Source organism: Cherax quadricarinatus, chromosome 7 (genome assembly GCF_038502225.1).
Source record: "Cherax quadricarinatus isolate ZL_2023a chromosome 7, ASM3850222v1, whole genome shotgun sequence".
Lineage (NCBI taxonomy): Eukaryota > Metazoa > Arthropoda > Malacostraca > Decapoda > Parastacidae > Cherax > Cherax quadricarinatus.
In genome coordinates, this window is record NC_091298.1 from 711,769 (window position 1) to 725,959 (window position 14,191).

A 14,191-nucleotide genomic window follows, 5' to 3' on the forward strand; every position below is an offset into this window, starting at 1 on the left:
ATCCCGCACCTCCTCCTAACTTCCAAACTACGAATTCTCTGCATTATATTCACACCACACATTGCCCTCAGACATGACATCTCCACTGCCTCCAGCCTTCTCCTCGCTGCAACATTCATCACCCACGCTTCACACCCATATAAGAGCGTTGGTAAAACTATACTCTCATACATTCCCCTCTTTGCCTCCAAGGACAAAGTTCTTTGTCTCCACAGACTCCTAAGTGCACCACTCACTCTTTTTCCCTCATCAATTCTATGATTCACCTCATCTTTCATAGACCCATCCGCTGACACGTCCACTCCCAAATATCTGAATACGTTCACCTCCTCCATACTCTCTCCCTCCAATCTGATATTCAATCTTTCATCACCTAATCTTTTTGTTATCCTCATAACCTTACTCTTTCCTGTATTCACCTTTAATTTTCTTCTTTTGCACACCCTACCAAATTCATCCACCAATCTCTGCAACTTCTCTTCAGAATCTCCCAAGAGCACAGTGTCATCAGCAAAGAGCAGCTGTGACAACTCCCACTTTGTGTGTGATTCTTTATCTTTTAACTCCACGCCTCTTGCCAAGACCCTCGCATTTACTTCTCTTACAACCCCATCTATAAATATATTAAACAACCACGGTGACATCACACATCCTTGTCTAAGGCCTACTTTTACTGGGAAAAAATTTCCCTCTTTCCTACATACTCTAACTTGAGCCTCACTATCCTCGTAAAAACTCTTCACTGCTTTCAGTAACCTACCTCCTACACCATACACTTGCAACATCTGCCACATTGCCCCCCTATCCACCCTGTCATACGCCTTTTCCAAATCCATAAATGCCACAAAGACCTCTTTAGCCTTATCTAAATACTGTTCACTTATATGTTTCACTGTAAACACCTGGTCCACACACCCCCTACCTTTCCTAAAGCCTCCTTGTTCATCTGCTATCCTATTCTCCGTCTTACTCTTAATTCTTTCAATTATAACTCTACCATACACTTTACCAAATTCTAATTGAGTCAGTTACTATTTCTTTATATTTGGCAGATGAGCCAGAAAACTGAATTTGCACATTATACTGCTTTAAGAGCAGACCATGAAATTTTCTAATCAATTTGGTAATACCATTTACAATAGTGTTAACTGTACAGGGTATTAATTCAGATCAAACAGCCCTTCCCTAGAAATTCGGAAAATTAAGCTTAACTTAAAATTTTGATCACTTTGTTAGTGCTGTCTTGAAATGAGACCTACTTCCTTAAACAATTCCTCAAGCTCCTCTTGCCTTGGGTTGCACATGTATTGTTTTTTTTGTGTCTGCACTAATTAGTCTCCTTACCACATGACAAGTTAAATGATAGTCCCCCTCAAAGGAGGCTCATAATTCAAAGAATTTAGCTTATCCTTGCTTTCTTTGGATCAAACTGATTGCCTTCCATTTCCCCCAGATGCTATATGACTGCTATGGATTTAATGCTCCTCATGAATAATACTGGTGGCAGTTTTTAGAACCAATTAGGGATTGGAGTGGTTTGTCTGATTTTACAGAAAAGCCATAATGAATAACTGGAACTTGATTAAACTTACCATATACATATATTAAAGCTATACATGCACAGTAATTTTATTAAAATTGGAGACTTTAAATATTTTGGGATCAACTTTTATTTTTATATACGTACTTTATATATTTGTATGCCAGCTGTTCAAATGCTCTTTGAATCTTCACATACACCTCATATAAGTTTCTGCTATGCACTAACACCCTCCAACAGCCCTTGCCCACACTTCCAAATTTCTGCAAATTTCCAAATTTTGGTGGGAGACGACCGACTTGTTGAAAAAAAAAAATATATATATATTGTGTGTCAGTGTCAGTGTCATGCTAACTTCCACTACACCTCACCCCCTCTCACACTTAATTCTGTTGTATCCCTACAACTCTTATTACTATCTTTCAAATATCTCCAATATTCCTTGAAATCCTCCTCACACCATCCATCTTCCCCCACAAACCCCCCAACTAACTTCCACAGCCTTTTTTTTTTTTTTTTTTTTTTTTAACATGCCAGCTGTCTTCTACCAATGTAAGGTGACTCAGAAAAAAAGAAAAAATTATCACCATCACTCTGATCTTTACCTCCTCCTTCCAACACTGCCTAGGATGACCCCTACCCCTCCTTCCTCAACTTTTTTCCTCATGTTCTCACACTTCTCTAGCACATGCCTACACTCCTTATCACACACTCATCACACAAAATATCAAGAAAGAATAGGGAAGGACAGGCACACAATTCTGACTAGTTCTTCTCATACTGACTTTCTTGCAAGATAGGTTTTAATAAGGGTTTGCAACCAAAATAAATCTAGTTGTTCTGAGGTAATCTCGTGTACTGTACATATTTAATAAAAATGGGCAAATTATATTTTTTTTTGTGTGTATCCAAGAAATGTCGCAGGTTAATTAGCTGCTAAGTAGGTAAAACAGTACAATTTCTGTACAGGTAATTAATCTTCCTGTAGCAGGCTTGCATTTCATACACACAAACTGTACAAAAGCCTTATTGATTGCACTAAATTTCTTTGGTAGAGATAGGAGATAGTTCATTAGTGCCAGTTCAGTGTACAGGATTGTATTGTGTATATTAAATGTGTACAGAATTGTAGTGTATATTATCTGTGTAGGACTGAGTGACTAGATCTATTTTTCTTACCAATGTGAGTATTAAATCACAAGAATAATAAAATTAAATTAACACTAGCCTTCTAATTTACCTTTATTGGATTTAAAGATTGTAATTTTTTAACTAGTATTGTTCTACATAATTTGAGGTAAGAGCAATTGCTACATATCTTTCAAACTAAGTTATTATCTCTTCACATTTAAATCTCGGTACTCTGAAATAACTTAATGATTTTATAGGTCAGTAATATTAGGACTTTATGTAAATGTAATAACAATTATAGGGAACAATCAGAGCCATCTATGATCCAGAGCTTTCATATGGTTGATTAACATTATTTTTGGAGTTCTTTTGGAAGATTGTGAAGAGAAGTTGGAAGAGTTTCAGAGGGTATGTATGTAAAAAAAAATGTGAATATGGATAAGAGCAAGGTGATGAGAATAACAATAGTTTAAGCATTGATAAATTGGATATAAAATTGCAGGATATGAAGAAAGTGAATGCATTTACTCTAGAAATATGGAAGTGAATGTGTCAACAGATGGTTCGCTGAAAGTTGGTGGGAAGAGGTTGGTGAAGTGTTGAGGAATCTGTGGAGAGGAAGAAGTTGGAGGCCAAAGTTATAATGTATCAATATAGTACAGTAACACCAACCCTTTTATATGGGTATGAAACATGAGCTTGAAATTTTTCAGTGAGAAAACCAGAGGCAGTGGAAATGTTGTGTTTGAGAGTTTAAAGAAATATCCCCTTCAGGGAGGTTCCTTGATGATAAGAGGCTCCTGACCCAAGGAATTAAACTATCCTTCCTTTCTTAGGTTTAGTGCTTTTGTAGTCTCCCCTTTTCCCACAAATGAATATTATATGAAGAATTCATAGTGTAAAAATGGATGTGAGGGGTACAAAAGAGGGTGGAGGGGAGGTTGTGGTTTGGGCATTTAGAGAGGATGGAGTAGGATGACCAAGAAGGTTGTGGCCTGGTGGCTAAAGCTCCCGCTTCACACACGGAGGGCCCGGGTTCGATTCCCGGCGGGTGGAAACATTCCGACACGTTTCCTTACACCTGTTGTCCTGTTCACCTAGCAGCAAATAGGTACCTGGGTGTTAGTCGACTGGTGTGGGTCGCATCCTGGGGGACAAGATTAAGGACCCCAATGGAAATAAGTTAGACAGTCCTCGATGACGCACTGACTTTCTTGGGTTATCCTGGGTGGCTAACCCTCCGGGGTTAAAAATCCGAACGAAATCTTATCTTATCTTATCTTATAAATCTTAGGTGAATGGACAGAGGGATAAAGATTATCTCAGGAATATGTGAAGGTGCATGCTAGACTGGAGATGAGTGGCTTTAAGGCTTTGATGTGCTGTTGAAGTATAAGGTAACATTTATGAAGAGATATAAAGAAATTAATAAATTTAGACACATGCGCAACTCTTGGGTATCTTTATTAAGGAAACGTTTCGCCACACAGTGGCTTCATCAGACTGATGAAGCCACTGTGTGGCGAAAAGTTTCCTTAATAAATATACCCAAGAGTTGCACGTGTCTAATTTATCAACGTGTCAGTTCTGTGAACCATTCATCTACAATATAAAGAAATTATTTAGCTGGTCTTGAGTCCTGGAGTACCTGGAGTTTACCTGGAGAGGGTTTCAGGGGTCAATGCCCCTGTAGCTTGGTCTGAGACCAGGCCTCATGGTGGATCAGGGGTCTGATCAACCAGGCTGTTACTGTTGGCCACATGCAAACTGACATACGAACCACAGCCTGGTTGGTCAGGTACTGACTTAAGGTGCCTGTCCAGTGCCTTCTTGAAGACAGACAGGAGTCTATTGGTAATCCCCCTTATGTATGCTGGGAGGTATGGTGCCTGCACTAGGGAGGAGGGGTGTGAATGTTGCTGTTTGCAGTTTGGAGGGTTATTTGAATTGTGATGTGTATGGGTTTTAGGCAAGACAGCTGTTGAATAAATGATAGTTAATATTTCTTTTTTTGGATTGCCCTACCTTGATAGGAAACGGCTGGTGTGGTAAAAAAAAATATTTCTGGTTTCAAGGAACTGAAGCTACTGAACCCTCAAAGGAAGTTTCTTGATGTTGGTGAGGGGCTCTTGATTCAAGCAAGTGAGCCTGGCTTTTCTGTCCTTGTATCGAACCTGATTACATCTCATTGCCTAGACACTGTATGACCCTTACGAGTTTAGCTCTTCATAAAATATGATGGAGTTACTCTTAATCTTTTTTTTTTCAAGGCTGATTACCTACTTCAAGAACATTTAAATCACTAGTCTGGCTAGTGGCTAACGCTCTCGCTTCACACGGCGAGGGCCTGGGTTTGATTCCCAGCCAGAGTAGAAACATTGGACGTGTTTCTTTCCACCTGTTGTCTATGTTCCCCATCAGTAAAATGGGTACCTGGGTGTTAGTCGACTGGTGTGGGTCGCATCCTGGGACACTGACCTAAATTGCTCGACGTGCAGAGCATAACAAGAGGCTTTCTATATAGTAGTATGTCATTGTTGTCAGCTAGGCCTGTATACCATGTACATGTACTTGTAGTAAATAAAGATATTATTATTATTATTAAACTAATGACCTTGAGAAAGGAACCGAGTAAAACTACTGAAACTGTTGATTGTATTTTTTTTTTCTGCTTGCATTTGGCACTTTTTGTTATTGTAATAAAATGGCTGCTCACGGAGATCTGTGACACTGAAAAGATCTGGATAGTCAACCAGGACCAGCTGTGGCTGCAGTTATACGGTCTTGCATCATCTATCTCGTTCAGAAATAAGTAATTTTTATTCATTAAGGCTGTATGACCCTTACGAGTTTAGCGCTTGGTATTGATTATAATTATTTAATAAAACTAGATACATCAGCAGTGTTTTACTGCCCTGTTGTATATGATGGGTGCATAATGGGAACAAAAGGTAAGGGATAAATAGGAGGCGGTGAGATTCCTTGATGATGGCTTGGAACTCTTGATTTAGGGAATCGGACTTGGCTCGAATCGGATTATCTCCCTTTCTCCCAGGCATTGTATGACCACTACGGGTTTAACTTTACCCCATGAATGTAGTAACGTGTACCATGTGGATGAATGAGCAGCATTGGAGCCCCTAAATTAGCACTATGATAATAAAGAATATCATTATCGATTTCTACAAGTACATGATACAACTGTTATAGGCCTAGCTGACATTAGCATGCTATATAGAAAGCCCTGGTTTATACAGAGCATTTATGGCAACTTAGTTAAATCTTGTCCCCCAGGATGAGTCCCACAATAGTCAGTTATCACCCAAGTACTACCTACTTACTGCTAGGTGAGCAGGGGCAGCAGTTGTAAGCAGTTGTGCTGTTTGCAAAGACAAAATAAATAAAAAATAAATTAAAATGCATAACGTTTCACCCATGCCGGGGACCGATCCCAGACTCGGTACATGAGCTGAAATTTCCCACGAACGAGATATTCTTCCTAAACGTTACCCCTCAAGGAAGGTTCCTTGATGTTGGTGAGGGGCTCTTGATTTAGGGAATTGGATCTGTGCTCCAGTTCCCCAAATTAAGCCTGAATGCCTTCCACATCCCCCCCCCCAGGCGCTGTATAATCCTCCGGGTTTAGCGCTTCCCCCTTGATTATAATAATAATAATCTTCCTAAACGTTAACTTTAAGATCAAGAAGAGGGAGGAAATACTGCATCTCGCTAGGGATCTGATGGATATGGCGCACAAGACATTCCTATCAGCTTCGTCACTACTGGTTGTGCTTCTGAATAACTAGATAGTTGAAGTCTTCGCTGGTCTGCCAGCTATGCATACTATATATGGTACACGTATCTTAGTTTTGAGTATTTTACGTATTAATATCAGAATGCATGCATATGTATAAGAATGTCATGGAGATTTCAATGAGCCATGATGTAATCCATATATATATATATATATATATATATATATATATATATATATATATATATATATATATATATATATATATATATATATATATATATATATATATATATATATATATAATGACATTGAAGTGGTGTATATTCTCATAGCTTTCGCAAAGCTTGACCATTTAATTTTATTACACATTATCACGGAAACTACATGAGCCACACGGGTTTAATGTTTTTTATAATACAGTAATAACAATCAGGAAAACGTAATTTAAAAAGTAAATTTAATTTAATTCACCTTGAAGACATTAAGAAAGTTAGTACAGATGCAATACATTAATATTCTATAACCCACACATCCTTGTCATATATAGATGGAGACGATTATTATTTATTCCTGCTTATTTTAAACTTATAGCTGTACTCTTGCTGCTGTCTATAAAAGTGTTAAATAAGAACAATAAATATTGAGGAAGAATAAAATTTCATGTGAGGTAAAATAAATATGTTGCTATTGTGAAAGGTGAGCAATGTGGCACCTGCGCCTGGACCTTCCTCACCTGCCAGCGTGTCCGATACCCTTACCTCCCTTACTTTATACCAAGATATATATATATAAACCCTCTTAATTTGGGCTCTTGATAAATAATATTTAATACATATAACCTTCTCCAAACTAATGAATGAGGCTAACTCACTGTAATGTGTCTAAAAGTAAAGGTAATGCCATAATATGATGGGATGTGAACACATCTTAGGTTCTTGTGTGTTAGACTGGACACTGAGGAGTGAACTTACTGGAGCATCATGGACGATAAACGCTCCTGGAGAAGCTCTGTAGCTATCTTACAAAATGGCCAGTCATGGGAGTCTTTTAGCAAAGAAATCCGGCCAACACCCCCATCATGTGAGTAACAAAAAAAAGGTCAAAATGTGGGGGGTGGGGGGAAAAAAGTAGGAGTAGCCCATGCAGGTAGTTTGTTTACGCCTAGTGGGGTTCCAGGGGCGCCTCGTCTCCCACCACATTCCTCAAGTCTAATTCACCGCTAACACATCTCTGTGCAACTATTACTCAGAGACTAGTGTTTAGGAATGACTACCGTTGGAAAAGTAGTAGTTGTGGTGTGACATTAGTGGTTGAGTGATACAAAGGTGGAAGTGTACATCAGTGAGAGCCGGATAACGCCATCATAAAGGTCCCACCCACCACCATAATGGCCGTTGTAAACACCTTAACACAAATGGCCGGTGATATAAGTACAGTGATATATAAAAGTACATGAATTATATGAACATTTACGAATTATACATATATACTCGAGTGTATTGACAGTTAAACAATAATGAAGAATAATACTACAATATATATAGTGTATGAATTGTGTATCTATACGAGATTATATGAATTTTTACGGTAGAATATATTAATGTTATGAAGATTTATATTGTATGTATCTTGTTTAATAACATATGTGAGTGGCTGTGGTATTGGGGAGTAACCTGAAGTTGTATTTCATGATTGAGATTTATGCAGTGGTAAATGCTTTGTCTAAACAATTATACTTTAGTATATACAGTTTTATATATAATTATAATGAATCATCGAACCAAGTACCTTGAGTAGCTTTAATAATGGGCTGGTGTTGGTGGGAGGTGGTGTCTGGTGAAGTTAATAAATTCAAATTTCCGGGTAGGCAGGTCATTCCATGTCAACTTGACAAATGTTTCCAACCTGACCGTCTCCATTATTATTATAATAAAAAAAGAAGCGCTAAGCCTGACCGTCTCCAGATTTGTAGAAATTTAGTGTGTAGTTTCATACAAGTTTCATGCAACGTTCTGTAGAGTTTTAGATCCATGTATGTTGTAGCTTGGTCACCAGCGCTTTTAATGTGGGAGTAACCCTAATTGTCAATTTATAAATTTTTCATTATTATAATAAAAAAAGAAGCGGTAAACCTACCAGGGTCATACAGCACTGCAGGGTAGGAATTGATGCAGGATCTAAGGAGAAATAAGGGTTGAGATGACAATAACAGTTAGGAGGGGCTGTGAGGAGTGCTAAAGGAAGGATTTTCAAAGTTTGTGTATTAAATCAGTTGCTGTCAAAAAGTCAGAGAGGGAGTCCATCAAAGGTGGGTCAATTAGCAAGGAGGGAAAATAAGTATGGGTGTTAGAACTGTGATGACGGAGGAGGAAAATTCTGCATGCTTGTTAATAGACAGGACATTTTATTGATGAATGTCCAGTGTAATGGGGAGCCCATCACTTTGGTTTCATCAGTAAAATATCTGGGAATCCCTTTTGACCCATGCATGTCAGGAGAATTGATAGGGAACGGTGTAGTAAAGAAAGCAAATGCCAGACTAAAGTTCCTCTATAGAAAAGCAGTGTCTAAAATGCCAGACTAAAGTTCCTCTATAGAAAAGCAGTGTCTACCTACTGAGACTCGCAGGACCCTATGTCAAGCCCTTATACAGTGTCATATGGATCATGCTTGCTCTTCATGGTACTCTGCCTTGACAAAAAAACTGAAAGATACCTGGAGTTTACCTGGAGAGAGTTCCGGGGGTCAACGCCCCCGCGGCCCGGTCTGTGACCAGGCCTCCTGGTGGATCAGAGCCTGATCAACCAGGCTGTTACTGCTGGCTGCACGCAATCCAACGTACGAGCCACAGCCCGGCTGGTCAGATAGATTGCAAATCACCCAGAACAAAATTGTAAGATTCATCCTGGGCCTGGGTCCAAGAGAGCATGTAGGCCAGAATGAATTACAGCAGTTGGATATGCTGAATGTTGAAGAAAGAGTAAAACAACTGAAGCTTAATCAAATTTTTAAAATCGCTCACAAACAGTGTCCAGAATATCTTGCTGTCAATTTTGTCAAGGTTAGGAACCAAAGCAATCATAGTACTAGGGGGAGAGAGCACAACTTTGTAGTACCCACAATCAGTGGCCAGGCTTCAAACACCTTTTATTGTGTAAAGTAAAAGGACACAAGTGCAACTAATGTGACATTTTATTGTCACATTAGTTGCACTTGTGTCCTTTTACTTTACATATTGTCGGTAATTCTACCAACTTTATTACAACCTTTTATTGTACAGCAATAAAGGAATGGAACAGACTGCCTACACATGTCAAAGCCAGTCATAACATGAACCAGTTCAAGAAGAGTGCCAAAAGGTGTCTGATGAATGTGGCTACAGAAAGGGAGGGGAAAGATTTTTTATTTTTTTTTTAGCTAACACGTGTGTAATTTTACCTTATTCCTAGTAATGACCCTCATATTGTAGATAGTCTTAGTGACCCTCGTGTAGTAGATAGTCTTTTTAGTATAATAATAAGATGTTATCTTCATTATAGAATAATAAGAAAATATTTTAACCTTTATATTATAATAATAAGGTAAAAGGACCCCAGTGGAAATAAGTCACTCTGTCTGACTTTTTTGAGTTATCCCAGGTTCTCTACACATATGCTGCTATGTATGATAATCTATGTAACTGTATTTGTGTATACCTGAATAAACTTCCTTCCTTACTTACTTAACAGAATATGGGGAATTGAAACAGGAACTAGACATTTCTCACAAAGTGGAACAGGATGCCTCCATGAGTTAGACGAGTGTGTCTGATGCAAAGACGAGAGAGTGTTGTCTCCCAACCTTGGTATCATAAGAACATAAAGAAGGAACACTGCAGCAGGCCTACTGGCCCATGCAAGGCAGGTCCAAGTCACCTACCAGCTTATGACACTGACCCAGCCTAGTCAGGTCCAGGTCACATCTGTTTAAGGAAGGAGCACAGCATCAGATCTACTAGCACAAGCTAGTCAGGTCCACCTCATTCCCACTCATATATTTATCTAAGCTATTTTTAAAACTATACGTGTTAGCTTCAATGACGGTACTTGGGAGTTTGTTCCACTCATCCACAGCTCTATTACCAAACCAGTGCTTTCCTATATCCTTCCTGAGTCTGAATTTTTCCAACTTGAAACCATTGCTGCGAGTCCTGTCTTGGCTAGATATTTTTAGCATGCTATTTACATTTCCTTTATTCCTGATTTCCATTTATACACTTCAGTCATATTCTCCCTAATTCTACACCTTTCTAGAGAGTGCAGATTCAGGGCCCTCAGTCTATCCTGATAGGGAAGATTTCTGATACATGGGATCAACTTTGTCATCCTCCTCTGTATGATTTCCAGTGCATTTATATTCATTTTGTAATACGGTGACCGGAACTGTGGGTATAATCTAAATGAGGCCTAACCAAGGATATATAGAGTTGAAGAACAACCTGAGGACTTCTGTTATTTATACTTCATGATATGAAGTCAAGGATTCTGTTCGCTTTATTGTGAACACTTATGCACTGTTGTCTTGGTGTGAAATTACGCCTAACCAGAACTCCTAAATCCTTTTTGCAATCAGTAATATTAAGATCTACATTATTTAGTTTAAATGTGGCATGATTATTTTCCTCTCCAACATTTAGAACTTTGCATTTGTCTATATTAAACTGCATCTGCCACTTCTCCGACCACTGCATCAGTCTATTCAAATCATCCTGGAGTGCTCTAATGTCCTCATTAGAATGAATTGGATGGCCTATTTTGGTGTCATCAGCAAATTTGCTTGTGTTACTATTTGTTCCTTCATTTATGTTATTTATTTGTGAATGACAAGGGGCCCAACACTGACCCCTGTGGAACACTACTTGTGACATGACTCCACTCTGATTTCTCCCCATTTATGCAAACTCTCTGCTGTCTGTTTGTCAACCATGCCTCTACCCAGGAAAAAATTTCTCCTATTCCATGTGCCATAGTTTCTTCAATAGCTTCTGATGTGGAACTCTATTGAAAGCCTTACTGAAGTCCACATACACAATATCATATTTGTTACCATGATCTACCTCCTCAAATATCTTAGTGAAAAAAGTTAGTAAATTCATAAGGCAGGAATGCCCATTTGTAAAATCGTGTTGAGATTCATTAATCAATTTATGTTTTTCAAGATGGCTACGAATTGCCTCGGCAGTTATTGATTCCATAGATTTTCCCACTATGGAGGTAAGGCTTATTGGTCTATAGTTCAAAGCTTAAGATCTGTCTCGATGACAAAAAGGCCAGAAACCTAAACTTGCTTTGATACAGATTTTGCAAGAAATCAAAATTTTGCAGACTTCTGTGGTACTAACACAGTTACCAACTTGAAATTTGGTATTCCTATTTGAATTTTATTGCAGCATTAAAAAATTGTGCTGAAACCAATAAATTAGTACATTTTTCACTTTGTGCTGAAAGTAAAAATTTTCATAGTGATAAGTCAAACAAAATTTAGATATCTGTAAATCTAGTAAAATATTTACAAGCTAACTAAGCAAGAGTGTACTCACCTAGTTGTGGTTGTAGGGGTCGAATCACAACTCCTGGCCCCACCTCTTTACTGGCCGCTACTAGGTCTTCCTGCTCCATGAGCTTTATCATACCTCTTCTTAAAGCTATGTATGGATCCTGCCTTCATTACATCACTTCCTAGACTATTCTACTTCCTGACTACTCTGTGACTGAAGAAGTACTTCCTAACATTCTTGTGATTCATTTTGAGTCTTCAACTTCCAACTGTGACCCCATCTTGCTGTGTCCCATCTCTGGAACATCCGGTCTCTGTCCACCTTGTTAGTTCCTCTCAGTATTTTATATGTCGTTATCATATCCCCCCTATCTCTCCTGTCCTCCAGTGTCGACAGGTCGATTTCCCTTGACCTCTTCTTGTAGGACATGCCCCTAAGCTCTGGGACTAGTCTTGTTGCAAACCTTTGGACTTTCTGTAATTTCCTTATGTGCTTGGCTAGGTGTGGGTTCCAAACTGGTGCTTCATACTCCAATATAGGCCTGACATACGCTGTGTACAGGGTCCTGAACAGTTCTTTATTAATATGTTGGAATGCTATTCTTAGGTTTGCTAGGCGCCCATGTGCTGCAGCAGTTACTTGGCTGATGTGCGCCTCAGGAGATGTGCCTGGTGTTATACTCATCCCAAGATCCTTTTCCTTGAGTGAGGTTTGTAGTCTTTGGCCTCCTAGACTGTACTCCGTATGTGGTCTTTGCCCTTCCCCAATCTTCATGACTGCACTTGGTGGGGTTGAACTCCAGGAGCCAGTTTCTGGACCAGGCTTGCAGCCTGTCCAGATCCCTTTGTAGTTTTGCCTGGTCCTCGTCCGATTGTATTCTTTTCATCAACTTTACATCATCTGCAAACAGGAACACTTCTGATTCTCTTCCTTCCGCCATGTCATTCACATATACCAGAAAAAGCACCGGTCCTAGGACTGACCCCTGTTTAACCCTGCTCATCACAGGCGCCCACTCGACACCTTGTCAATTACTATCACGCGCTGACGTCTTCCTAACAGATATTCCTTTATCCATTGCAATGCCTTTCCTGTTATACCTGCCTAGTCCTCCAGCTTATGCACTAATCTCTTGTGTGGGACTTTGTCAAAAGCTTTACAGTTCAAGAAAATGCAATTACCCACCCCTCTTGTCTTACTGCTGTTACCCTGTCATAGAACTCGATAGGTTTGTGACACAGGATTTCCCGTCCCTGAAACCATGCTGGTTGTCGTTGATAAGCACATTCCTTTCTAGGTGCTCTACCACTCTTTTTCCTTGATTTTGCCTACTGTACATGTCAGTGACACTGGTCTGTAGAGTGAGTGAGTGAATGTGTGTGTGTGTGTGTACTCACCTATTTGTGGTTGCAGGGGTCGAGTCACAGCTCCTCTGTGTGTGTTGTGTGTGTGTGTGTGTGTGTGTGTGTGTGTGTGTGTGTGTGTTTGTTTTTGTTAGTGTTATAATGTGGCAAGTTTAACCAATGTTTGGGAGCAAATATCGGTGATTCATACCCTTAGTGTTTTCTAACTTTTACTATTAGAGCAGAATTTTGCTTTAGAAATCTTCATTGCATTTTGGCTTGTTCCTATTTAAAGTATGAAAATTAGCCTAGAACATGACCATCTTCCTTTGGCAGAAACTTTCATTCAGTTTGCAACTTTAATAACAGTTCCAGGTGTCTGAATTGAGTACAGTTACAACTTTTAACTGGTTCGTGGTGACTGCCACTACCTATTGCACTAAAAATTGGTAATTCCATTGAGCAGTATGTTTCAGTGTTCGAAGTTTAGGATCAATGTAGTAGGTATGAGTTTTACAGTAAATATGGTTATTATGGTAGTTAGTTGGGTTTGTAATACCAAGAGGTTTCCATGGCTGTCCAGGCAGTTCTAAATAATTTTCATATGGTGTTGTAACAATGTTTACAAAAGTTAACATGTGTATGATGCATTTGATTTTTTTCAAACTGTACTTGGTTTATCCTATCAAAACTTTACGGTCATTCTAGTATGCTGTGAAACAGTAATAGAGTGTAATGTTTTTAGGGCCAAGACTATATTTTATTATATTTATTTCAGATACAGAGTGAAAACCAGCATAAATCCCACATAATTGTTATTTGTACAGTACTGTAATTTGAAAGTGAAATATATGTACTGCATTAAAAATATTTAGACAGCTGTA

General features: G+C 38.9%; 2 protein-coding genes across 10 annotated transcripts in view; one reads left to right on the top strand and one right to left on the bottom strand.

Moving 5' to 3' along the window:
* Nucleotides 1-14,191, bottom strand: part of LOC128687016 (uncharacterized) — a 97,218-nt gene that overhangs the window by 26,729 nt on the left and 56,298 nt on the right. The gene's annotated exons all lie outside the window — the stretch shown is intronic.
* The window catches only part of pck (Claudin superfamily protein pickel), a 35,810-nt gene continuing 28,968 nt past the window's right edge, over nucleotides 7,350-14,191 (top strand). Inside the window, exons 1-2 of one of the 9 annotated variants that reach the window (XM_053773916.2) lie at nucleotides 7,366-7,508; nucleotides 14,086-14,191. The exon at nucleotides 14,086-14,191 is cut by the window's right edge and continues 207 nt beyond it. Coding sequence is in view for 1 of the 9 variants with exons in the window: in XM_053773920.2 (XP_053629895.2) it covers nucleotides 7,409-7,508 (100 nt within the window). In the remaining 8 variants the exon portion in view is untranslated. Of the gene's footprint in view, nucleotides 7,509-7,565; nucleotides 7,798-7,835; nucleotides 7,877-14,085 lie in introns of those variants that run through there. The other 8 variants (XM_053773918.2, XM_053773911.2, XM_053773910.2 and 5 more) reach the window with 8 other exon arrangements.